The 26,572-nt window shown below is 37.9% G+C and overlaps 1 protein-coding gene and 1 long non-coding RNA gene across 2 annotated transcripts in view; one reads left to right on the forward strand and one right to left on the reverse strand.

The window, feature by feature from the left end:
- Positions 1 to 26,572, forward strand: part of MROH2B (maestro heat like repeat family member 2B) — a 75,402-nt gene that overhangs the window by 23,306 nt on the left and 25,524 nt on the right. Inside the window, exons 13-24 of the mRNA XM_079145586.1 lie at positions 1,065 to 1,178; positions 1,920 to 2,076; positions 2,223 to 2,263; positions 3,062 to 3,203; positions 3,779 to 3,822; positions 6,396 to 6,503; positions 9,726 to 9,842; positions 16,261 to 16,368; positions 16,923 to 17,075; positions 20,074 to 20,100; positions 20,921 to 21,040; positions 21,232 to 21,311. Of these exons, the coding sequence (XP_079001712.1) occupies positions 1,065 to 1,178; positions 1,920 to 2,076; positions 2,223 to 2,263; positions 3,062 to 3,203; positions 3,779 to 3,822; positions 6,396 to 6,503; positions 9,726 to 9,842; positions 16,261 to 16,368; positions 16,923 to 17,075; positions 20,074 to 20,100; positions 20,921 to 21,040; positions 21,232 to 21,311 (1,211 nt within the window). The remainder of the gene's footprint in view (positions 1 to 1,064; positions 1,179 to 1,919; positions 2,077 to 2,222; positions 2,264 to 3,061; positions 3,204 to 3,778; positions 3,823 to 6,395; positions 6,504 to 9,725; positions 9,843 to 16,260; positions 16,369 to 16,922; positions 17,076 to 20,073; positions 20,101 to 20,920; positions 21,041 to 21,231; positions 21,312 to 26,572) is intronic.
- LOC306664607 lies at positions 17,872 to 21,604 on the reverse strand. Its single transcript, XR_013764757.1, has 4 exons — positions 21,390 to 21,604; positions 21,107 to 21,306; positions 19,441 to 20,297; positions 17,872 to 18,563 (listed from the first exon to the last, which is right to left on the reverse strand). It is a non-coding gene; the product is annotated as an uncharacterized lncRNA (long non-coding RNA).

Raw genomic sequence — 26,572 nt, forward strand, 5'->3', positions numbered from 1 at the left:
GAGACAACCAGCATCCAAAAGCTTGGGATGGGGATGGTGTGGGGAGGGGCAGAGACAGTGGATTGTTTTTAAGGAAACAAGAGACACTTGATACCAAATGCACTAATGTCTTAGTACATTTGAGCAGCTAACACAAAAATACTATATACTGTGTGGCTTACGAACATTTATTCTCATAGCTCTGAACACTGAGAAGTCCAAGATTCTGTGTCTGGTGAGGGCTGGCTTCCTCACAGATGGTGCCTTATTCCTGCGTCCACACATAATAGACAGCTATCTAGCCCACTGAGGTCCCTTTCGAATGACCACCAATTTCAAAAATCACCTTCCAAAGGCCACTCCTCCTAATACCATCACCATGAGAGTTAAGATTTCAGCATATGAATTTTGGGGAAATTCAAATATTGAGACCATAATAACTGGGCTCAGCTCTCTATAGATGAAAAATATGTGAAAGTCAAGGCAAAGTGATGCACAGTTGTAATCCCAGCATATCAGGAAGCTGAGGCAGGAGGATGACAAGTTCAAAACCAGCCCTCAGCAACTTAAGCCAGGCCCCTAAGCAACTTAACGAGACCCCACCTCAAAATAAAAATTGAAAAGGACTGGTTGGGGATGTGGCTCAGTGGTTAAGCACCCTGGGGTTCAATCTCTGGTACAAAAAAAAAAGTGTAAAATCTGAGCAATCTTAGGAAGAAGTTACAACTGAAATTGCAATCCACTATGTTAGGAAGCACTGCTTTGAATTTTTTTTTTTTTTTTTTTTTTTTTTTTTTTTGACCTAGAGAACATGAAAAAGGCCTGAAAGACATAGAGAAACAGAATATCTTCTGCTCAGAGTTCCTCACAGTTTTTGCTTTTCTATTTTATCCAGGGGTGTATTCCCAACCCCTTCCTCCAAGGGGCCCTTTCAAATAGGGATTAGATGTTGGAGACCAACATTAGCAGGTTTTAAAGCTCCTTAAGTGACAGTATCCTCCATCCCAGAGTCTGAGAACTCATCCAAGTAAGGTTACAGGGACCAACATGAGAGCTTAGTGTCATCTATTTCATCTTTCTTAAAGGAAAAAACAGTGAAAGCTAATTCTCAAGAGGAAGAAAAGGGGGAGAAATCTGTTCAAGAAACAAGCCTCAAGGTCCTAAAAACCCTGGACCCACTAGCCTTTGGAATGCCGCAGGTAAGGCTGGAAATAATAACTGTAGGAAACCAAGGGACCAAGATTCAGTCTGAGCAGAGAGACTATATGACAGACCAGCCACAACCCACAGAAACAGCAACAGCGTCATGACAGTAGGAATGAAATGCAGAAGGGCATGAGAGATCTTACAATGAAAGGGACTTAACCTGGTGATAAAATACAGATGAAGAGACCAGAGTCCATGTTGACACCAAGGTCTCCATTATGACAAGGGAGAGTTCCTGGGTTGGGGCACGGGACATGAAACAGTATTTATACAAACTAGAGTAATTCCAGACCTTCAGAGCAGGAAGATAGAGCCTGAAACACAAAGAATAAGAGCAGCCCTTTCCCTGTTCTCTCCCAGTTGTTCTCAATTGGAGAAGTCTAGGGAAATATGTAGGGCGATTTCAGTTGCCACTCTGACAAGAGGAATAGCAGCTCTTGGTGAAGGGGGCCTCGTAGACTTCCTGCGCTACCTGCATCCATCTCTAACAATGAGGAATAGTCCTGCCCCAAATTCCAAGAACAGCCCAGGAAGAACCCTTGACCAACATTTACTACAACTAGCACCTGAAAATGAAAGAGATTTTACCTGATTTATTTCATTTTGACCTGATACGAACTGTAAAATTATATCCAATGAAAGTTTCTGAATCAGAGGGAGACCTCAGTCAAGTTTAGGGAGAAGTCACAGAAAAGAACAAGTAATCCTTGCATCTTGCCTTGTGCGTTCCACAGGTGCTATGGCCAAGAATCCTGACTTTTGTCGTGCCTGAAGAATATACAGGAACCCTGGACTACCTGTTCAACATCATCAGAATTCTGATCATGGCAGAAGAGAGAAAGAAGCATAATGTGAAGGAGTCGACGGCGCTTGTTCTCTCTACAGGAGCTGGTTCGTACATTCAGAAACAAAGTCAGGTTTTGCTGTCAGGAAAGACTCATTTCCAGAAAGACTTCTGTGCCCTGATCTTACACCCAACCCCAGTCTGAATTTCTCTAGCCCCTAAAGTGATAATGAAAATTGCTTTCTCTTTCTAGTGAATCTTCCTTCACCACAACAGCTACTGGCTAGACTTCTGGTGAGTGAGTTATATAAAGATCCAATGTAGGATGAATTTAAGCTGATATGGATAATTCAGTTCAAAATATAATGCTAATAAAAGTTGCATAAAAGTCGGGCATGGTGGCGTGTACCTATGATTCCCGCTACTCAGGAGGTTGAGGCAGGAGGATCACAAGCTCAAGGCCAGACATGGCAACATAGTGAGACCCTTTCTCAAAAAGCAAAGCAACAACAAAAAAAAATTACATACATATTCCAAAAGAAGTACTGAAATGGTCTCGATAATGAATTTTCTGCTATACTAATGACATGGATATTTACTACTGACAAGATTGTCTCTTCACTTGGAAGTGCTTTTCAAACTTTATGACTTTATAATATACATAAACTGAATCTCATCCAGAGGTACCATCAAACAAATTCCATACCTGTTGTATGGACTTCTCTTCTCTTTTTGGCCATATGTGTATCATTTACTCAAGCACAATTCCATATGCATTTATTTAATAAATAGGTATATCTGAGTATGGATCCTTTCCATTTATCTCTTTTATTTTATTTTATTTTATTTTATTTTTTGGTGGTGGTTTCCATGTATCTTTTCACCTTTATCATCAAGGGGGAAAAAGACTGGGAGAAGGATTGTCTAAATATTATCTTTGCTCTAGAACAAGTAAGGACTGTGATGATTTGTTAAGTGATTATCCAATTTAGGAATCAAGGGAATCTAGAACAATTAACAAAAAAGGAAAAGGTAGGTGAACCTTTAAAATACCTCTAAAATTCATGAGTACTTATCTCTTCCATCCTTCAGGTAATATCTGTGCTTGCCAGTCTGGGTTCATTACGTGGGGCTGGTGCAATAGGACTTTTGAAGATACTGCCTGAGATAATTCACCCAAAATTGATAGACCTGTGGAAAACACGTTTGCCTGAGCTCCTGAAGCCTCTGGAAGGTACATGGATAGAGTCAGATCTTTACCAAGGAGGTGAGAACACAAAGAAATGGTGTATCACTTCCCTGTGTAAAGCCATTGTTGCTCATTTTAGGCAATCATGACCATGAGCTTGGCATGCGAGTTAGACAGCTATTTTTCTCGACTCCTTGTGTTTTGTTTCTCTACCAATGCTCACACTGTGAGAAGACTTGGTGGGGTACCTGCTTTGCAGGAAGGTTTACTTTTGCTTTGATCTTTTTCTTGTATATAGACGCTCTTTCGGTATTCTAAAAAGTCATTATTCATTCATATTCAAGTATCAAAATACAGTCATTTCAGTAATTACTGCTGAAATTAGCAAAAAAAAAAAAAAAAAGTAAAAGAAAAACCCACCCTAGAATATTTTAAACAAATTAAATACCCTCTCTCCACCTAACTCATACTTTTCATACTTTAAAGTTGCCAAAATAGTAAATTTCATCTCAGAGTAGGATGAAAGCTTGAAATCCATTTCCAGAATCGACTGGGGGCCTGGTAGGGGAGAACTGGAGTCGTGGTTCGTTTGCAGTTATTGCATCAATTTTTATTTCCAGGAAATAATGCTAGTGTCGTGCTGTGGGAACTCATGCTGCTTCAGGTAAGGTTGGCTTCTAGATGAATTGTTGAAGATGGATGAGGGAGTAAACTGTAGCTACCTCTCTTTTTTATTGGTTCTGTTTAATTATGCATGACAGTAAAATCCATTTTTTACATAATTTTAAAAGCATGGAATATATCTCGTTCTAATTCAGGCCCTAGTAACTCCCCTTCCCCTGTCCTCCCCCCACCCCCATTCCCTTCCCTCTATTGCTCTTTCTGCCATTTACCCACAGTTATTTTTTTAATTAATTTCTTGTGGATGTGCACAATGGTGAGATCCACTGTGGTATATTCATATACGTACATAGGAAAACTATAGCTACTCCTTTTAACAATTAGATTAACAACAAAAGAAATGGATTCCAGAGGGCAGTGAACAACATTTCCTTCATGAGGGAAAGAAACTGGAATGGTAGACGTGATCTATTAAGGAAAATGCTCTTTAAGTCACCAGAACGTAAACAATGGTTTTTAGTCTTTAATTAGGTTACAAAAGACAGTTTTGAAATCTTCTCTTATAATACTTTTCTGTCCTTCAGTCTTGAATTTTCAAGGTTTTTCCCTTTCCTTCCAACTGACATAAATACAGATTCACCTAAATTCTATCTGTATGCTTTTAAATAAAACATTTTATTTCTTCCTCTATCTGCTTCTTGCTAACTTTTTTCCAGATTTCTAAAATCAAAGGCCCTTTTCCAGAAAAGAATCTCCTCTCTCACACATCAACTCTTCGACAGTTACAACTAAACAGTGCCACAGGAAATGTCAAACCCCAGAAATGGTGAATTACAGACAGGAGTAGACAGGAGATCTCAATTTCAGGAACCTAAAGGAGGTCAAGGGGCATATGGACAGAGAGCTTTTATTTAATTTTTTTATAATTCAAAATGCTTTATTTTTGAAAACACTAAAAGAAAAACCATTTATTATGTAAATATGAAATTCTCTTGCTTTCAGCAGATTTTCCCCTTTGAGATGACTTTTTACTGACAAATTATAATTACACATAGTAGTGGAATTCATTATGTCATATCCATACATGCACATAACATACTTTGATCAATCTCATTCCCCAATACCTTGCTTTTCCCATTCCTCTTCCCTCCCCAATCCATTCGCTGTACTCTACTGAATCCCTTCTATTATTGTTATTATCATTATTATTTTAGTGCACTGCAATTCATATAAGCAGGATTCAGTGTGATAGATTTATACATGGATACTCCATGATCTGGTAGATTTCATTCCCCAGGACTTCACCATACTCTCCTCTACTCCCTCCCTCTTTCCTCTTCCTCTTTTCTGTTCTTCTCAGGGAACTTTTAGCATAGCAGGTTTTCAGTTCATAAACCATATGCATAAGCATTTCTATGGCTTCTCCAAAGTGTGGTTTTCAGTGAGCTGCTCACAGCATCCCCTCTACCCCATTCCACCACCTTTTCTGGAATCAGAGTTACTGAAGTGGCACCAGAGGGCCATCGTGTTTCAAAGCCTCCCACTAGCAATTCTTATTCAGTCTAAGGTCTACAATGACTGCTCTACTCAGCTGGTCCTCTTCTGAAATCCACCTCTCCTCCTGTATTCTTCCCCTCTGTTTCCCCTCCTTCTCTCAAGTTTCCTACCCTACTTTCCCCCCGAGTGCTGTTTTAAAACAACTGTTTTCATGAGGAAAGAAATTTCTTTCCCTGGCAGGGAGTCTTTGGAGCCACTCATTGTCTTCTTCCTATCTCGAGTATACTCTAGTCTTATTTTTCCAAAACTGTGTGCCTGGGCCTTCTTCCCCTAATCTTCTAAGTCTGTTTAATTTCTTTTCTTTAAGGGACCCATTGGATGCTCTCCTATTTTAAAAAAATGCATACAAGTCTTTTCCCTGGCTTTGACATTGTGTCCTTTTCTAAGCTTAAAATGGGAAAATATAGGAGAAATAATACATTGTAGAAATTACATGGAAATTGTCCTCCAAAAGACCAAAAAAAAAAAAAAAAAATGCCTCTTTATATGTTGTTGAATGAAACACCAAGGGTTCAGAGGACCAGTTGTGACCCTGGCTCAAACAATTGGTAAAATCAGAATTATTTACTTTCACTCACCAGTGGGGATGTTGGCACAGATGTGTCTGTACATTTAATTGGTTCTTAAATGCATTTAATTTCTTATTCTAAAGATCTCCTTCATGTTCTTTTTTTTAATTTCTAGTATGTAATAAGCCAAACTCACATTGACAAAATGGAGTTTTTCCAAATTTTTCAAAACTTGAAAAACCTTAGCTTCAATTTAAATTTCAGATTGAATTAGTTTCTACTTTGAGTCATTCAGCAATTTTTGTTGAAAGGAAAAAGAAGGAAGGCACTAAGGTAGAGTTATTTCCACATTTTGTGTATTTTATTCTTAAAGGGAATCCAGAAAATTGTTTTGAAAATAAAGAGGAAAAGTTCTCAAGTCACTAGTTCTTTGGTGGGAAAAGGTCCCATTTAATACCTCTTCACACTTTTGAAAGATAAGGAACAAAAAAGTACCAAGAAAGCACATCAAACCATCACACTCATCTCTCACTTCCACTTCCTATAACAGTTGCTCAAAGAATCTTTATGGAAAATCAGTGACAAGGCCTGGACCATCCAACTGAGTCAGGATTTCAACCAGCAAATGGACAGTTACAGCAACACCTCCATTGAGAAGGTGGGTTTTTCAGCTGAGGGGCCTTAGCAGTTTACCTTATGATCCACAATGCTTCTCAAGCTCCATCTTGTTTTTACTGCAACCAAAATGAGAGAGGAATGGTTAGAAAAAGTAGTTCCCTCCTTTTAAGGCCATTAACTTCTTTTCACCTCAATTTTGGCTGAAATCTACTCACATGGCCATACCTAGCTGCAAGGAAGACCAGGACAAGATAGATATGTGCCTAAGACTCAGGGATACTCTTCTAGAAGAGAAAAAAAAAAAAAAAAAAGGAGTTGCACTCTCTGCCACATCGGTGGCTTAATGTCAGTTTATGTATTGGTTTCCATTATGCCAGTCTGTGAGGCTTCCTGCCAAAAATGATCCACTACATTAATAAAAGCTTAGGAGTAAGAAAATGCTTAAGAGCCTCTTCTTCCATTCCACTGTCTCCAAATGACCTCTCTATAACCCTCTGCCTTATAGCCTTCCATTCTGTTTTTTTTTTTTTATTGTTGCATTATAATTATGCATAATGGTTGGGATTTATTGTGATATATTTGTACATGCACATAACATAATTCGGTCAATTTTATTGCTCACTGTCTCCTCCTTCCCTCTTTTCCTCTCTCCCCCTGATCCTCTACTGCTATCCCTCCATTCTCATGAGGTCCCTTTTTGTCTTTCTAGCTTTCACATGTGAGAGAAAACATTTGACCCTTGACTTCCTCAGTCTGGCTTATTTCACATAGCATGATGTTCTCCAGCTCCATCCATTTTCCTGCCAATGACATAATTTCATTCTTCATACCCTTCCATTTTAAGGGCAGTTGGAATCCAGTGTCTGCTTCTTGCTCCAGATGTAGTTCAAGAGAAACTGTTTAATTTCTCTGGATCCTCAGCATATTCATCTTTAAAATAGAAACAGTGCCCACCTCTGAGGGTTGTAGTGTCACGAGGGTTCAGTAGATAACGTATAGAAAGTCCCTGGTGAAGTGCCTGGAACAAGATATGTGCTTAGTATAAAAGCTGATCATGGTCATTATTATGTTAAATCAATCATAAATTTATTTTCCTGTAAGAACAGTTCTTAAATTTCTTCGGTTATAATAATATTTTCCTATAAATTATTCATTATTAAACTTCAACTCTCCTATGTAATTTTTGGAGCATTATATTGTTTTAGAAAACATTCAAATTGAACTAACTTGTTGTGGGATGTGTTTTCCAAATTATTTTTGAAATTCCCTTCACTGACCAACTCTCTGATTTGGTACAGAGTATTAATTCTCCAAATTGGTCTACCAAGCCTGCAGATACACATTAAAATGATTTTATAAGCTTTGTTTCATCCTCTTGTCACAGATTTGCCCTGTGCACCTAAGGCCATATATTCATCCAATAATTTCCAGACTTATCACTCCAGGATAATGGTGGTGCTGGTAGGCAGAACAGTTTTGGCAATGGGATGTCTAGATAGCCTTCAACCCTGTACCGAATAAGAGTAAAGTAAGAGTGTACCAGTCAGCTTTTGCTGCCTAAGGAGATACTCTTAATGGCTTAAGATGACAGCCACCCATTCAGCTGAGAGGAGTTAGGCAAGGCTCAGCTGCGCAGTCTTCTCATCTCAATGAGGTTCAAGGAGGTTGCCTGGCAGGTGCTGGTCTCAATTAGGACAACTGATTCTCTTCCTTGTGGTCTCTCATTCTCCAGCAGGCCAGGTGAGACTTGTCTTCATGGCATTGACAACAAACTATGCAGAGCCTCTTGAAATATAGGTTCAGGAGTGGCACAGAGTCATTTTTGTCTCATTCTGTTGGCAAGTCACAATATCCACAAAAGGATCAGGAAAACAAAATCCTTTCCTGATGGAGGGAGTTGTAATGCCCATAGTAAAAGGACATGGATAGAGGTTGAACAGAAACATAGTAGCTATTTTTGAAGTCTACCACCTTTTCTTCCAATGCTGGGTTCCAGATTTCTTAGATTCATCACTAAATCCCAATGCAGGAATATATTTTATGTTTGACCAAAACCAGCAGAGAAGCGCTTTTTCTCTTCATCACGTCAGTGTTTTTCCATACCACAAGACTTTTCCAGGCTCTTTCCAGTCCTTCCCCCAAGATGGAGTTAAACAGACCCTAAAAACTTTGCCCTACCTGGGCGAAATGGCACACACCTGTAATCCCATCAATTTGGGAGACTGAGGAAGGAAAATTCCAAGTTTGAGATCAACCTCAGCAATTTAGCAAGTCCTTGTCTCAAAATAAAGAAAAAAAAAAATGAAATAAAAAGGACTTGGGATGTAGTTCAATGGAAAAGCACCCCTGGGTTAAATCCCCAGTATCAAAAAACAAACAAACAAAAAAACTTTGCCCCTGTCTAATGATCACCTCTGTGTGTACAGTTTTCCTCATTCTAATTCTATTATCGCAGGAGGGCATTTTTCCTGAGTAACCAGGAATGGAGTGAGTGGTGCCTAGACAGAGTCTTATATCATCTGGTAGTTGAAATTGCAGCAACGGCTCCACCAGTTTTAACACTATGTCCCCACCCCATTCCAGGTCAGACTGGTCTGTACAACTTCTACTAGATGCATTAATTTCCCTCCATCTGTTTCTACTAACCTTTCTCCCTGTTCCATAGATTCCCCTCTGATTAATGATGACCATAATAGCCATAATCCTGCAAGTGTTACAGAGTCCTTGAAGAACACCAGCAGCTGGTCAGTTTTCTCTCCTGCACTTGACAAGATGGAGAGTCTAAACAAAGAGATGCTCATTTGATATAATATAGCCATAAGTGATTTGAAAATTTGAAAACAAATCAAAACCAACTTCAAAATAACCCTTCTATCACTGAGCATGTTTATTCAGTGAGCATACACGAAGTGCTTTTTCACCACCAGGAACTGCACACTGGAAAGAATGCATAAGACACGCGGTGACCAAGAACCCAAATCTGAGTAGAACCAAAGAATATTAAAATATTATGATAGGAAGTGAAAGGCAATTGTAATGGTGGTGCCCAAGGTGTAGAGAAGCCAGAAGAACATTGTGGAGGACAGACCTGGGGTAAGGACACACCTTTTCAAGAAGAGATAGCGTGAGGGGTACATGGCTGTAAAGCAGTGTTAAGTCACCCCAATTTCTTTCCCTCAGATAACAATTTCGATTCCTTCCATTTTTTATCAACTTGGTTTTCTAACTTTTACAATCCTGTTGCTCACCTTTTGTTTTTCAGAAATTCCTCTGGAAAGCCTTGGGAACCACCTTAGCATCCTGTCAAGATACGGACTTTGTAAGCTCACAGATTAAGGACTTTCTGGTTGCTCCCAGCCAACTAGGGGACCAAAGACAGGTGGGATCCCTTGCTTTCAATTTCCTCTTACAGTGATGACTGCTAATCCTATCCACAAAACCTGGGACGGCTCTGGTGATAAAATCTCAACCGGAAGTATTCATGAATACTTTCAAAGAGTCCAATAGAATTTGGTGGGGAAAAATGAAGTTTCCCTATTTACTTATCAATACTTCATTTCTTTAGCCACATTTATGGAAGTATTGAAAACTCAATTTCAAACATCCTTACTTAACAAGAGCATCTCTGATATATTTTGATGTTGGCTTAATCATTTAGAGCATGGTCACGACCTTTGAAAGCACTGTGTGCCCAACTTGACAGTAACCATACAGACAATTGGTTTTTGATCTAAAGGGAATGTGAGTGCAACCCAGAGAGTTTTACTAAGTAATTTTACTTATTCCCTACCTAACCTCAGCTAGGGAACATATGTACCTGTGAAGGAAGGAGAGGACTGTATGAAAAAGAAACAAACAAACAAACAAAAAAACTCCCCAGGCTAACAGAGACCACTAGAATAAAAATCTTGCTAGGTGTTGTATGATATCTCTCCTCAACAATTATAAGATGTCTGGGGCCTTTCTCCCACATTCAATAAGAGAAACCACTAGACTTTAATGAGCTTTTAAAACTGCCTCCATATTACCGTTATTTCTTTTTTCCTTGTCAGATATTATCATTTATTGCTCTGGCACAATTTCTAACACCATTTTTCCCATGTCAATTGCCCTTGTTAGCTCTGCTTTAACTGTAGAAAACAAAGTAAGTTTGTTTTAGATGTAAGCATGCAATTAGGCTCTCATTCAAGGTCAGAGTGTCGCAAGAACCTTACAAGACCAATTGTGACATCCATCTGAACTTCTCAGATACATTGTTCACTTAACTTCATGACCCTCTGGAGTGTCCCTCACTCAAGTTGCTTAGGAAATGACATCAGATAAAAAAGTGTTAGCACATGACTTTCTCTATCTCACTAAGCCCAACTGGCTTTTTAAAAAAAATAAATCAACACATTTTTATTTCCTTTTTATTGGTGCCTTATAGTTTTACGTAATAATTGGGTTTGTCTTGACATGATATAAAGGCATGAAATTTAACTTGCTCCATTTCAGTCCCCAGTGCCTCCTCCTTTCCTCCTCTCCTCTCCACCCCATTCCCCTTCTTCTGCTCTACTGGCCTTTCTTCTGCTTATTTATCTATTTATTTTAAACTGGTGTTTTATAGATGTACGTGAAGGTGCAATTCACTACGGTATATTTATACATGCATGTAGCATATATTTGTCAAATCATTCTGCATTTCCTCCCCTTTTTTGTCCCTCTTCCTTCCCTCCACTACACTGATCTTCCCTCTCTCCTTATAATATCCAATCCCACCTCCCAACATTTTCTTCTTTTAGTTTGCTCTAGCTTCTGCATATAAAACATTCAACCCTTAATTTCCTGAGTCTGGTTTGTTTCACTTAGCATGATGTTCCCCATTTTCATCTATTTACTGGCAAATGCCCTAATTTCATTCTTCTTTATGGCTGAATAAAACTTCATCATGTATATATACCACATTTCCTTAATCTATTAATCTATTAAAGGGCACCTAGACTGGTTCCATAACTTGGCTACTGTGAAAGGTGCTGCTATACACATTGATGTGGCTGTATCATTATAATATCATGATTTGGGTTCTTTGGGGTAAATACCAAGGAGCGAGAGAACTGGGTCATATGGTGGTTCCATTCCTAATTTCTTGAGGAATCATCTCCATACTGCTTTCCAGAGTGATGGTACTAATTTGCAGTCCCACCAACAATGTATGCGTATACTTTTTCCCCCATCCTTACCAGCATTTATTATTATTTGTATTATTGATTATTCCATTTTTAATGAAATCCATTAATTCCATTTTTAGATGAAATCTCAATGTATTTTTTATTTGCATTTCATTGATTGCTGGGGAAGTTGAACATTATTTTAAATATATTTGTCAGTCATTTATGTTTCTACTTTTGAGAAACATCAAAAGTAGAATTATGAGTTACACCATTTATGAGTTACACTTTTTTCATGTTGAGCTTTTTTAGTTCTTTATATATTCTGGATATTAATTCTCTGTCAGAGGAGTAGCTGGCAAAGATTTTCTCTTATTCTTTAGACTCTCTCTTCATGTTCTTAATCTTCTCCTCCACTGTGAAGAAGCTTTTTAATTTGATGTCATCCCATTTATTTCTTCTTGGTTTGGTTTCATGAGCTTTAAGAAGGGGTCTTGTTGAAGAAGCTAGGGGCTGCACCAATATGTTAAAGTGTTGGTCTTATGTTTTCTTCTAGCACCCACCTGGCTTTTGCTCGCCTAAGCATGACCCTGTCAATCACATAATGTCAGAGCTCCAATTCTGGCATCAGACTAGATGGATTCAAATCTTGGCTCTGCAACATGCTATCTGTATGACTCATGTTCCTCCAACGTAAATTGGAGAAAGCAGAACCCCTCTCAAAGTTCACATCCAAGTACTGTACTCGGTGAAAAGTTGTGGGTGAGGGGAGGTTTTGAGATTGAAATTGCATCTTCAAGGAACTGGGCAGAGAAGCCTGGATTAGAAGTTGTGATAAATTCTGTGTCAATTTGAGGGCCCAGATAGGGTTGAAACCAAAAAATTACACTTTCTCAGAGCTATTGCTGGTATCCCAGTCACACCAACAGATGAGGTGCTGGGTAAATGGGAGAGTCAGTTAATCCAGGGCTTGGGTTTTGCCAAAAAGAAGGACAGGGGGACATCTCTCACAGAATTAAAAATATTGGAGAAAGAGACACAAAGCTGGGAAGAGGAGTTGGAAGAGGGAAAAAAAAAAACCACTGAGTATTCAAAATATCTCTGTATGCTGACAACATGATCTTATATTTAGAAAACCAAAAAAAATTCCACCAGAAGATGTTTAGAGCTCATGAATGAATTCAGCAAAGTAGCAGGATACAAGATCAACACCCATAAAGCAACCACATTCCATACTCCAATGATGGATCTGCCAAAAAATAAATTTACTATCCCACTCACAATAGCCTCAAAAAATACTTTGAAATCAAGCTAACAAAGAGGTAAAGGACCTCCACAACAAAAAGTATAGAACACTAAAGTAAGAAATTGAAGAACTTAGAAGATGGAAAGATCTCCCATGTTCTTGGATAAGCAGAATTAATACTGTTAAAATGGCCATGCTACCAAAAGCTCTATTCAGATTCAAAGCAAATCCCATCAAAATTCTAATGACATTCCACACAGAACTAGAAAAGTAGTTCTGAAATCCATTTGGAAAAATAGACTCGGAACAGCCAAAGCAATTTATATCAAGAAGAGTGAAGCAGGAAGCATCACTATACCAAACCTCAAATTATACTACAGAGCTATAGTAACAAAAATAGCATTGGTACTGGCACCAAAAGAGGCATGAAGACCAAAGGTACAGAATAGAGGACAGAGCCAAACCCACATAAATACAGTTATCTCATACTAGACAAAGGTGCTAATAACATACACTGGGAAAAACACAGCCTTTTTTAACAAATGGTGCTGGGAAAACTGGAATTCCATAGGTAGTAGAAGGAAATTTAACCCCTCTTTCTCACCCTGCACAAAACTCAATTCAAAGTGAATCAAAGACCTAGGGATTAGACCAGTAACCCTGCAACTGCTACAAGAAAATATAGGCTCAACATTCTAACATGTCAGCACAGTAGCTGACTTCCTTAGCAAGACTCCTAAAGCACAAGAAATAAAATAAAAAATCAGTAAGTGGGATGACTTCAAATTCAAAGCTTCTTCACAGCAAAGGAAACAAAACCATGCCTACAGAATGGGCAAAAATCTTTGCCAGCTGTTCCTCCGATAGGGCATTAATATCCAGAACATACAAAGAACTCAAGGAAAAAAAAAAGAAGTGAGACCAAAAAAAAAAAAAAAACAAAAAAAATAAATAAATAAATAAATAAATAAATTGATCCATAAAAGGGCAAAAGAACTAAATAGACATTTCTCAAAAAGAAGAAATACAAAGGGTCAATATATTGAAAAAATGTTCAATATATCTAGCAACCAGGGCAATGCAAATTAAAACTACACTGAGATTTCATCTCACTCCAGTCAGAATAGTCATTATCAAGAATAAAAATAACAATAAATATTGGCAAGGATGTGGAGGAAAAGATACACTCATACATTGTTGGTGGGACTGCAAATTAGTACCACCACGCTGGAAAGCAATACAGAGATTCTTCAAGAAATTTGGAATGGAACCTCCATTTGACCCAGTTATCCCATTCCTCAGCGTATACCCAAAAGACTTAAAGTCCGCATACTATAGGGTTGCTGCCACATCAATGTTTATACCGGCTCACTCACAATAGCTAAGCTGTGGAACCAACCTAGGTGTCCTTCAACAGATGAGTGGATAAAGGAAATGTGGTATAAATACACAATGTAGTTTTACTCAGTCATGAAGAAGAATGATATTATGTATTTACTAGTAAATGGACGGAACTGGAGACTGTCATGCTAAGTGAAATAAGCCAGTCCCAAAAAGTCAAGGGTCGAATGTTTTCTAGTATATGCAGAGACTAATTCAAACTAAGGGGACATAAAAAATAGAAGAAAGATGGGTAAAGTAGATGAAGGGGGTCGAAGGGGAGAAAAGAGGTATGGGATGAGGAAAGAACATTGGAATAAATCTGACCTAACTTTCCTATGTACATATATGAGTAGACAACAGTGAATTTCACCATCATGTATAGCCACAAGAAACTAATTTAAAAAAAAAAATCTTCTTATAAAACAAAAAACCTGCTTTCCATGAACATTCATATATATGGATATAACCAAAATAAAAATGATCAGCTATCAAGACAGTGGGGCAAAGGGTCAATGTCCACCATTCATTTGTTACCTGATTAAATATTCACAAATACTATGTAATACAAATATCATTACTGCAATTTTAAAGATACAAAAAAATTATAAGCAGGTTAGTCAACTTTCCCCAAATTGCAACATCTTATAAGGAAGACCAGGCATATTCGTCTGAGCTGCTTTAACTTAAAATTCATGTTCTTTCTTATATATCATATTGTTGTCAATAAAAATGTAAATAATTTGTTTTACTTATATATTTTCTATGTTTTCAAAAAAACCCACTGAGAATTGTATTGTGGGGTGAGGGTAAAATAAGATCAAAGATAGAGAGGTTCATATCTTAGACTATGACCAAGGAACCAAAGTCCGTCCACAGGACTGCAGAGGATTCCCAGCACCTTCTACGGGGCCCCTGTGGCCTGGTGTTTGAGGATAAGAACAGCCGCTTGAGACCTTGTTGACAACCGTCCAATCTACGGGATCTTGTTGCAACCCAGGTGGGGTTATGTAACCGAATGAAACGTAACAGCACTCATGAACACGTAGCAGTGGAATGAGACACAGCAGGATTCATGTCCAAATTGTCACAAAGGCACAATGGTGAAATCAGCCTTAGACCAGAGCGGTAGGAGGGGCCAGCATGGGCAGCGGGGAACATGACCTTAGAGTGCCCTACAGGAGCCCCCAGATCTGGAGAATTTCACTGTGTAAGATGTACGGACATTTCAGCAGCAGAGTGATCCTTTAAAAATGTCAGTCAACATAGTTAGTAATAACCTACTACATATTTCAAAAGAGCTAAAAAATACTAGGTTTTAAATGTTGGGGTGATGAATATAATAATTAGCCTGATTTTATAACTCCACAAGGTATACATGCATCAAAATATATTGTACCTAAGACTAATATATGCACTAATTATTTGTTAATTTAAAAGACTTTAAAACTTAAAAGAATATATACATTTTTAAAAAGTCAGTCAATTCAAACCTCCATTGGCTTGCCTTCTAAGGTTATGAGTCCAAAATCTTGAAAAGATTAAGAGTCACCAAAAAAACCCTCTGTCTGCCCCATCTTATACTGATTTCCTCCATGACTGTTCAGTCTGACCTCTTCAGTGACCTCAGGGCCTTTGCACTTACTTTCTGTTTGGAGCTCTCCTTCTCAGGTAGTTCAGTAACTCACCCTCACACTTATTTCGGGTTCTCCTTATGCCACCCTGTTCAGGGGCACATCTCTGACTACCCTATTTACATTGCAAACTGCCCCAACCCTCACTAGCCATTACCTTTTCCTGCTTTTCTTATCTCCCTAGCACTTTCCACCATCTGACATGCTATATATTTACAATTTACTGAGTCTGTGTGTTTGCTTCACTTCCCTGTTGCTTCTCTGTCCTTTCCCTTGGGTCTACACTCCACAGGGACAGAGTTTGGTGCACATGACGGGTGGGTACTCAACAGACATCTCTTAAATGAATGCCTGATTAACCTCATAATCTCATGCCCTTTCTGATTTTAGGGAATAACATCTATTTTAGGATACTGTGCCGAGGACCACTTGGATATTGTTTTAAAAGTTCTTAAGACATTCCAAGATCAGGAAAAGTTTTTCATGAATCGATGTAAGGTAAGTAGAACATTCATCTCTAACGCTTTTGGTCTTTACAAGAGAAAACAACACTGATTTCTTCAATGAATATCCTTTTTCCGTATTACCCTCACTCCTATCCCCAAGTCCTTATCCTACACCAAAACCTAGTAGACCCCGCCCTGCAGGGTGATGAGCTACCTAACAGACCTACTCCATTTCCCTGTCACTAATGCTGGCCCGGAAGTCCGTGTGTGCCTACGTTTGTCCTGCTTCCAGCCTGCCAGGCCTCCAGCACAGCTCCCATTATGTGTCCTCTGCCTCCCCTGAAGGAGCAGCAGGACAATTAAATAATTAACAAATCCTCTCTCGGTGACCTCTGCTATGGTCCCATTAGCCCCACGACAGTCCTGCCTGTTTACATTTGTACAAGCAAAAGTATATCAGTTTTAGACTCATTTTAATCATCTCAGTCCAAATTCTTAGCTCTGAAAGTAGCCCAGAGGGTTAGGAAAAAATATGAGAGAAAAAGAAACTCCTTAAGTCACATTTTTTTTTTCTTTTATCAAATGTCTCCCTTTTCTGGTCTGCAGTATATTTTTTCTGGGAAAAAGAAACTGACCAAGACGGACGTCATAGCGATCTACGGAGCCGTGGCTCTCCACGCTCCCAAGCAGCAGCTTCTCAGCAGGCTGAATCAAGACTTCCTGGCCCAGATCCTGTTTCTGTATGGCCAGTGTTCTCAGGTAACACTCATCCCCATGCTGCCGCAGATTCCAGGGCAGGGCTCCCCCCCCTCCCCCCAAAAAAAAAAGTGAGATCAGTTATTCAGTTATGTTTGGGAGAGGAAAATATACGCAAACAGAAAAAAATGGTTATGAAGTAGGGTCAAATAATTTGTTGGCTTCCCAAAGCCTTATGCAGTTTATGTCCTACCACTCTGGTGATGTCTCCCCAGATCAGCTGTGTCCGTGGTGACCTCAGCCTTGTTTGAACTTAAAATAATCAGTGCTGTACCACTGTAGGGCAGCTGGCTTATAACTTCCCTATAATAATCCCAATGGTAGTTGTTTAACCTTTCATATGATACTATTCATAAATCACCCAGAATGGTGTATCAAAAGTGCACAGGTATATGCTTTTTTTAATTTTGTTTTGTTTTGTTGGTACCAGAGGTTGAACCCAGGGCTCTTAACCACTGAGCCACATCCCCAGCCCATGTGTATTCATTTTTTTTTTTTTTTTCTCAGTACTGGGAATTGAACCCAGGAGGACTTCATCACTGAGCCATATTCCAAGACCATTTTATATTTTATTTAGACACAGTCTTACTAAGTCGTTTAGGGCCTCACTAAGTTGCTGAGGCTGGCTTTGAACTTGAAATCCTCCTGCCTCAGCCTCCTGAGCCATAGGAGTGTGCCACAGCATCAGCCACACAGGTATTCTTCGGTGAATAAAGTATATTATTCATCAAGCTACTAGGTTCATGTACTATTTTCCCTCTCCCCATTCATCCCAGCCACACTGACCCTTCTTGATGCCTTTCAAACATGACGAGAATGTCCCAGCCTCAGAGCCTCTGAACTGAGATGGAATTCATCTGATCATTCCTGCCCCGGTGCCCATAGAGCAAACTTTCTTTGTTTCTTTAATAAACTGCTTTATGCAAATTGTCAATTCAGAACCCTTTTGCTGACCCGTATCAGGTTGGCTACCAAAGAATCACCTAGGGATGAAGTTTTAAATATAAACTCCCAGAGTCGTTTTTTCAGGGAGGTTGATTAAATAGATCCCAGAAGGAGTCTGGAAATCTGTAGGCTTAAAAGGCTTATGAGTGGCTCTTGATCTACAGGCAGGTGTGGGGAGTGCTCATTGATCATGTGCACATCTGCTTCCCCCATTAGCTGCCAGCACCTTGATGTTACAGTCTCTATCTAATCCTCCTTCATCCCCTTTTCTGCCTCTCCACAAACCACATTTGATCCACATGTGCTTTGATTTTTTTTTACTCACAAGCGTAACTGATAAGAATAGACTTGTGGGGAGTTCATAAAACGTGGACACCAGCATAAGTCAGTGGAAGGATGTGGGGCACTGACCCCCACACTTCAGTTGCATGAGAATTGCCTGGAGATCCTGGAGATATGGAGCCCAGTAAGCCAGTCTTCAAGGATGGATCACTGAATCTGTATTTTCAACACCCTCCTCCGGAGCTGAGTCCAATGCCCCCAAATCTGATAAGCAATGATGAGAAACATCATAAAAGATGTTTTATGCTACATTAATTATTAGCCAATCATTGAGAAAACTTATTACAAAAATAAAATAGGAATGGAGATAAAGGTGACTGTATTTATAGAGTACAATAAATTCTGCTGTCATGCAAAATATGAACAAGATAACAGGAAAAGCTGGGATTATGGGGAAAGTGGAATTGAGGAACAATATTCATTTGTTCACACATTTTTTTCCACATTTTTTGTGCATTATAGCTGTACACATTGATGGGATTTGTTGTCACATATTCACACATGTACACAATAGACAATATAATTTGGTCAATATCACTCCCAAGCATTGACCCCGTCCCTCCCTGCCTCCTGCCCCTTGGTCCCTTTCCTATGCTGATCTCTCTTTGATTTTTAGGAGACCCACCCCCACTTTGTTTCCTTTTTCCTCTCTAGCTTCCACATATGAGAGGAAAATATATGCCCTTTAACCTTCTGAGTCTGACTTATTTCACTTAGCATGATGGTCTCTAGTTCCATCCATTTTCTTTCAAATGCCATCATTTCATTTTTATTGCTGAATAAAACTCCATTGTGTATATACCACATTTTCTTTATCTGTTTGCCCATTAATGAACCCCTAGGCTGGTTCCATAGTTCAGCTATTGCAAACTGTGTGGCCATAAACGTGGGTAGGCTTGTATCACTGTAGTAAGAGGACTTTAATTCTTCAGGGCAAATCCCGAGAAGTGGCATAACTTGGTCATACAGTGGTTCCATGCCTCCTTTTTTCAGGAGCTAGAGGCATGTTTTTAAATAAGACAGGAACCTACTTTTAATTTTTTTTTTAATTTTAGAATACAAAAAAAAAATGGCATTTTACCTTGAAACACCTGAAATCAGTTGCAAATGTTGACTTATGAAATAAGGAAGGCTTATCTGAAGTGCAACGGAGTCATCACACCAGATTTGGATGGGAGAGGCTCTCAGCACCCAGCAAACTGAGATAGCTGGTAGAGGACCACACGGTGGGCACCTCTGTGCTCTGGGCTCAGTCCAGCTGTGCGCCTTTCTCTTATAGAAGCAACTGCACATGAGCAAACACAAAATTGGCACATGCTAAAAGTATTCCTAATCTGTCAACTCAAGCCTTGCAGTAGGTCTGAGTATACTCTCAGTTCTAGATTTAGCTGCCCTGCAACTTTTCATCTTCGAACTCCTCACTGAACTTTCCTCCAAAAGGCTTTATTTACCCTTTGTCCCAATCACATTCAGTTAGAGCCTCTTTAAAATGATTGCAAAGCCTGAAACCCAAAACTTGGAGTCTTCATCCTGCCTTTTACAGCTTACTCTTGACTAACCTGCCAGTGTGCAAGGTCTCACTTCAAAACTCTGGTAGGAGTGAACAGCTCCCACACCTGCCTTAGCAAGACTCTACTTGCTGCTATCTTTCAGGATGGCAGGTAGTTCCTTTGGGGACTGGGGGTGTCTCTGACTGCTGCTTTTAATTTTTCAGGTTCTGGGCATGGCTGTGATGAATAAGGTATGAGATACTTGATAGATGATACCTCAATCAATCAAGCTCCCTTGAAGTATGCCAAGTGTTGACGTCCTCTTAATTCCAGTGGAAAGGATCCCAATATATAACTAATTCATCCAGTTCTCTAGCCAAGATCCTTAAGCTTAATCCAGAACTGGACAAGGTGCTGTATTCTGGTTTGAGGTTGTTTGGAAGTTGACCTGTAAACCAAAGCAGTGTTTTTCAAACTTTAGATTGTAACCCACCAGTGGACCAAAAATTCAAATTAATAGTTCACAACAGCAAAAAAAATCTTTTAATAGAATAAAGTAAACGATAAAGTAGAATATCTTGCATATAACAATAGCAAGTATTATTCAACTTTTCAGTTATATATGTTATGTTGTATACAAGTAAGTTCTAGGTAGAATGGTAAATGCTTTTCTGCTGTGGTTCATGATCAAAAAACATCTGAAAACACTGCTCTAGAGAAACTTCAATCTGTGGAGAAGATAGTGACCTTTGTTTCTTTTTTAAATATTTTTTTTAGTTGTAGATGGGCACAATGCCTTTATTTTATTCATTTATTTTTATGTGGTGCTGAGAATTGAATCCAGTGCCTCACATGTACTAGGCAAGTGTTCCCCCACTGAGCTATAACCACAGCCCCTGACCTTTGTTTCTTAATTCCCTGCAACTTGGATCGCAGTTTGGGATAGAGATGCCAAAGGGAACTAAAATTCTTGCTCCTGTCTGGGCACTTATTTCAACCCTGAGTCCATGTTCACAGGTCCAGCTGTGGTACCTAAGACCTCACCTTACACTGTGACTTGTTTTGCTTTAGGACATAGATCTGCAAATGAGTTTCATAAGAAGCATCATTGAGATTGGCATTGCTGTCCAAGATGCTGAGGATAAGCAGTTCCAGTTTTCCTACAAAGAGTTGCTGATCGGTTACATGCTGGTGAGAGTGCAGAGAAAGAAGGAGGGAAGCATCTGAGTATTCCATTTAAAAATGGCTGAAACTCACCAGTGACATGTCCCAGGATTTTGCTGTCTTTCTGCCCCAGAGCACCCAAGGGCCCAAGGTTGGTGCTGCCTCTGGGAACTCCCCAAGCATTTCTGAAACCTTTCACTTCCTTGTTTGTGTTTCAGGACTTCATCAGGGATGAGCCCCTGGACTCCTTAGCTAGCCCCATTCGGTGGAAAGCCTTAATTGCCATCAGGTACCTAAGGTAGAGAATGTTTTGTTATTCTCATGGAAAAAGTATTTCCTTCTCCCCAACACTCCCGATCCTGACCAACTGACTTACCTCTCAGTGTCAACTCCAGCACCCTCCCCAAAGTGAAGATGATTCATTAAGGGGGCTTTAAAATAGAAGCCTTTTCTCCTTCCAGAGCATTGCCATGCCAGCAGAGAGATTGATCATTTAATGAATGACAAGGTCAAAGAGTTACTCAGAGAATTGGATTTATTGTTATATGAGACTGAAATTTCTGTGCAAAAGGAAACTTCTCTTCCTACATCTTGGCCTGCAGACAAATTTTAACCTTCCCATTAAAATCTTATGAAAGGCTTAATCACATTCTAGTTGGTTAGCAGCAATAAACCTGAAGAAGAAAATAATTTTAATCAAGTTTTTAAAGACATATTTCCTTACTGTAGTAAAAGAAATTCAAGTTTGTTGTTAAAATTCGGAAGTTATAGAAAAAAAAACTTCTGAATAGTAAAGATAGCTCATAATCCCCCTGCTAGCAACATTTTGACATGCTTCCTTCAAGTCTTTATTTCTAGTCTTCCATTTTCAATACTTAATTGAGACACTACTCTGCATATGGTTTTTCATCTTGCTTTTTCTCACTTCACGTTATGTAGTCTCATGACATTATCCATTCTTCTCAAGCAACATTTTTTATTTTAAAATTTTTGTTTGTGGTAAAATAAACAACATAAAATGTTTCATCTTAATCATTCTTAGGGGAACAGTGTGATGGTGTTAAGTACATTCACATTGTTGTGCCATCAATCTTGAGAGCTCCTTTTATCTTATAAAACTTAAACTCTATATCCATTGAACAATAGCTCCTCATTTTCTCCCCACCTCAGTCACTGGAAACCACAGTATTCTGTCTCTGGGAATCTGTCTACTCTAGATACATCATATAAGTGAATCATACAATATTTGTCATATGACTGGCTTATTTCATTTAGAACAATGTCTTCAAGATTTATCCATGGTGTAGTACACATCAGAATTTCATTTCCGTTTTAATGCCTATACATATATATATATGTGAGATATATAACACATATCTTTATCCATTCATCTTTTCATGAGTACTTACTTGGGTTGCTTCCATCTTTTACCTAAAGTGAATAATACTGTTATGAACATGGGTCTACACATTTCTCTTCAAGATGCTACTTTCATTTCTTTTGGGCATATAAACAGGATTAGAACAGCTGGATCACATGGTAATTCTGTTTTCAATATTTTGCAGAACCACCCTAGAGTTTTCCATGGCAGTGGCATTATTTTATATTCCCACCAACCAGGTTCAAGAGTTCAAATTTTTCCACATCTTTATTAACACTTGATATTTTCTGGTATCTTTAAGAGTTTCCATCCTTTGAATGGATAAAGAAAAGGTATATATACACCATGGAATATTACTCAGTCATAAAGAAGAATGAAATTACGGCATTTGCCGGTAAATGGTTAGAACTGGAGAACATCATGCTAAGTGACATAAGCCAATCCCAAAAAACCAAATGTCGAATGTTCTCTCCAATTTGTGAATGCTAACCCAAACAAGGGAGGTTGGGAAGGGAATAATAGAAATCCATTGGATTAGACAAAGAGAAACAAAGTGAAGGGAGGGGGTAAGAAATAGGAAAGAGAGTAGAATTTATCTACTTTCCCAGCCTTGTCTTTGTATACACAACCAGGGTAACTCCACATCATGTGCAACCACAAGAGTGGGAACCTAAATAGAATAGGTTATACTCTATGTGTGTATAGTATGCCAAAGCACATTCTACTGTCATATATAACTAAAAAGAATATTTTTTAAAAAAAATTAGTTGCCATCCTAATGGTTATAGGTAGTAATTGATTGTGATTTGGGACTGCATTTCCCTAATGATTTGTGATACTGAGCATCATTTCATATACTTTTTGGCCATTCGTGTATCTTCTTTAGAGAAATGTCTATCCATTTCCTTTGCTCATTTTTAAAAATCAGATTGTTTTGTTATTATGGAGTTACTGGAGTTCTTTATATATTCTGGAAATTAACCCCTTATCAGATATATGGCTTGCAAATGTTTTCTCCCATTACATAGGTTAAATTTTCACTCTGTTTGTGTCTTTTGGTGCCAAAAGTTTTTACCTTTGATGTAATCTAAAAAGCATCTGCACCACAATAAAGCAATCAACAGCATGAAAAGGCAACCTGTGCACTGGGAAAAAATATTTGCAAACCACATATCTGATAAGTATTTAATTTCCAAAATTCAAAAAGAACTCATGCAACTCAATAGCAATGTAAAAAGACGGATTTAAAAAAAAAAAAAAAAAAAAAAAAAAACTTAACAGACATTTCTCCAAAGAAGACATAAAAATGTCCAAGAGTTATATATAAACATGTTCAGTACCACTAATCATCAGGGAAATGCTAATCAAAACCTTTAAATCATCTCACACCCATTAGGATAGCTATTATTAAAAAGATAAGAAGTAACAGTGTTGATAAGGATATGGAGAAAAGGGAACTCTTGTACACTGTTGGTGAAAGTCTATATTGGTATAGCCATTAGGGAAAACAGTATAGAAGTTTCTTATGAAATTCAAAATAGAATTAGCAATCCCTCTTCTGAGTATAACCCCAAAGGAAATGAAATCACCCCCTTGTAAAGATATATGATTCCCATATTCATTGCAACATTATTCTTTATAACCATGATATAAAGACATCATAAGTGTCCACTGACAGATGAATGGGTAAAACAAACTGTGGGGAGTATATGCAATAGGATATTATTTAGTCTTTAAAAGGAGGATATTTTGCCATTTGTCACAATACGAATGAGCCTGGAGGACATTGTGCTTAGTGAAATAAGCCAGATGTAAAAAGAAAGATATTGCATGGTCTCACTTATATGTACAATCTAAAGAAAAAGTCAAATATCCAGAGAATAAAACAATGATTAACAGGGGCAGGTGGAGGCGAAGGAAATGGGGAGATGTAGATAAAAGAACACAAAGTAGCAAATATGTAGGATGAAAAAGTCCAAGAATATAATGTGCAACATTAACAAATAAATTAAGAATAGCACACTATTGTACTAAGTATTTTCACTTGTAAGATTGTAACTGCACTTACCAAAGGGCAGGAAAGGGTAACCATAAGCAATGATAGATGTGTCAGTGTTTCTCTCCAGTAACCATTTTACTGTAGATCTCATATAGCACCATGTTGTATACCTTAAAAAAATGCAATAAGTGATATTTAAAGACAAAAAGGTCGTCCTTTCCCCCATTGAATGGTCTTGGTATCCTTGTCAAAAATCATTTAAACATATATATGAGGGTTTATTTGGGGGCTGTGTATTCTATTAATTGATCTATATGTCTGTCTTTATGCCAGTACCATACTATTTTGATTACTGTGGCTTTATAATAAGTTTTGAAATCTGTAAGTGTAAGAATTCAAGATTGTGTTGTTTACTTGGGGTCCCTTCAGATACCATATTAGTTTTAGAATGGATTTTTCTATTTCTGCAAAAACTGTTTTGGTTTAGATAGTAATTACAATTAAATCTATAAATCTAATCTTCACATTACTAAGATCTAACCCTCTTAACAATATTAAATTTTCTAGTTCATGAACGCAGGATGGTTTTCCCCTTATTTGTGTCTTCTTTGATTTCTTAGAAAAATGTGTTGTGGTTTTCCTTGGTTAAGTTTATTCCTGACAAGTTTATTCTTTTTGATGCTCTTATAAATGGAATTGCTAATTTCCTTTTTGTATAATTCATCATTAATGTATAGAAATGAACTGTTTTTCACATTGATTTTGTTTATTACAACTTTGTGAACTTGTTTATTAGTTCTAATCTTTAGGATATTCTACACATAAGATCATGGTACCATGAACAGAGAACATTTTATTTCTTCCTTTCCAATCTGAATGCCTTTTACTTCTTTTTCGTGACTGCTCTGCTCTGCTCTGCTCTATTATGTTAAATAGTAGTGAAAAAATAACATCTTTGTCTTGGTCCTGATCTTTGAGGGAAATTCTTCAGTCTTGCACCATTGAGTGTGATGTTGACCACAGACATTTGATATGTGGCATTTATTATGGTGAAGTAATAAACACCATTTTAATGTCTACCTAACAGTTTATTGTATAACTATGCCTCATCTTACTCAATTTCCCATTACTATCTTTCATTATTTCTTATTCTTAAAAACTTAAATATTTTGATGAACACCTTTGTGCAAAAACTATGACTGGAACATCTAAGTATAATAGTTGATAATTTTTTCAATAAATACCATTGACATCCATGTCAGTCAGTCATTGAATTAGAATCTAAAAATAAATGAAAAATAAAACAGCTCCACCCTGAAGGAGTTTTTGCCTACTGGGGAAATAGATGCAAAAATCACCCACATAATTCCTCCGAATTGTGAAAAGAGGCAAGACAAAGGAAAACCCAAATTACATGTCAACAAAGAGGAGGGAGATTTGTAGAAATCTCAAACAAGTGAATCTTGAAGATGACTTAAGAATAAAATTATGGCATTTGCAGGCAAATGGATGAAATTGGAGAATATCATGCTAAGTGAGATAAGCCAATCTCAAAAAGCCAAAGGACGAATAATATCGCTAATAAGTGGAGGATGACACATAATGGGGGGGAGGGAAGGGTTAGTGTTAGGGTTAGAGTTAGGGTTAGGGAGGGGGGCAAGTATGGAGGAAGGAAGTACTGTATAGAGGGTAAAGAGGGGTGGGAGGGGTGGGGGGAAGGGAAAAAATAACAGAATGAATCAAACAACATTACTCTATGTAAATTTATGATTGCACAAATGGTATGCCTTTACGCCATGTACAAACAGAGAAACTACATGTATCACATTTGTTTACAATAAAAAAAAAAAAAGAATAAACTGGACTCTAGAGCAGTGTTGTCAAGTGGAAATATAATGCAAGTTACTACATGACATTTAAAATTGTCGGGTAAAAACTTTTTAGAAAGTAACAAATTAAAAAAAATTTAAAAAGAAAGTAACAAGTTTATTTCAATAATATATTTTTCATTTACTCCAATATATTTAGCATATTATTATAATATATTTTGTTTATATAATATTTATATTATGTAATATATATTCAGTATCTATCATTATAATATACTGAATACCTTGGATTAAATATTTTTTAAAATCCACATTATTCTTCTCTCTAAATCTTCAAAACCCATTGTACT

Source organism: Sciurus vulgaris (genome assembly GCF_902686455.1).
Source record: "Sciurus vulgaris genome assembly, chromosome: 6".
Lineage (NCBI taxonomy): Eukaryota > Metazoa > Chordata > Mammalia > Rodentia > Sciuridae > Sciurus > Sciurus vulgaris.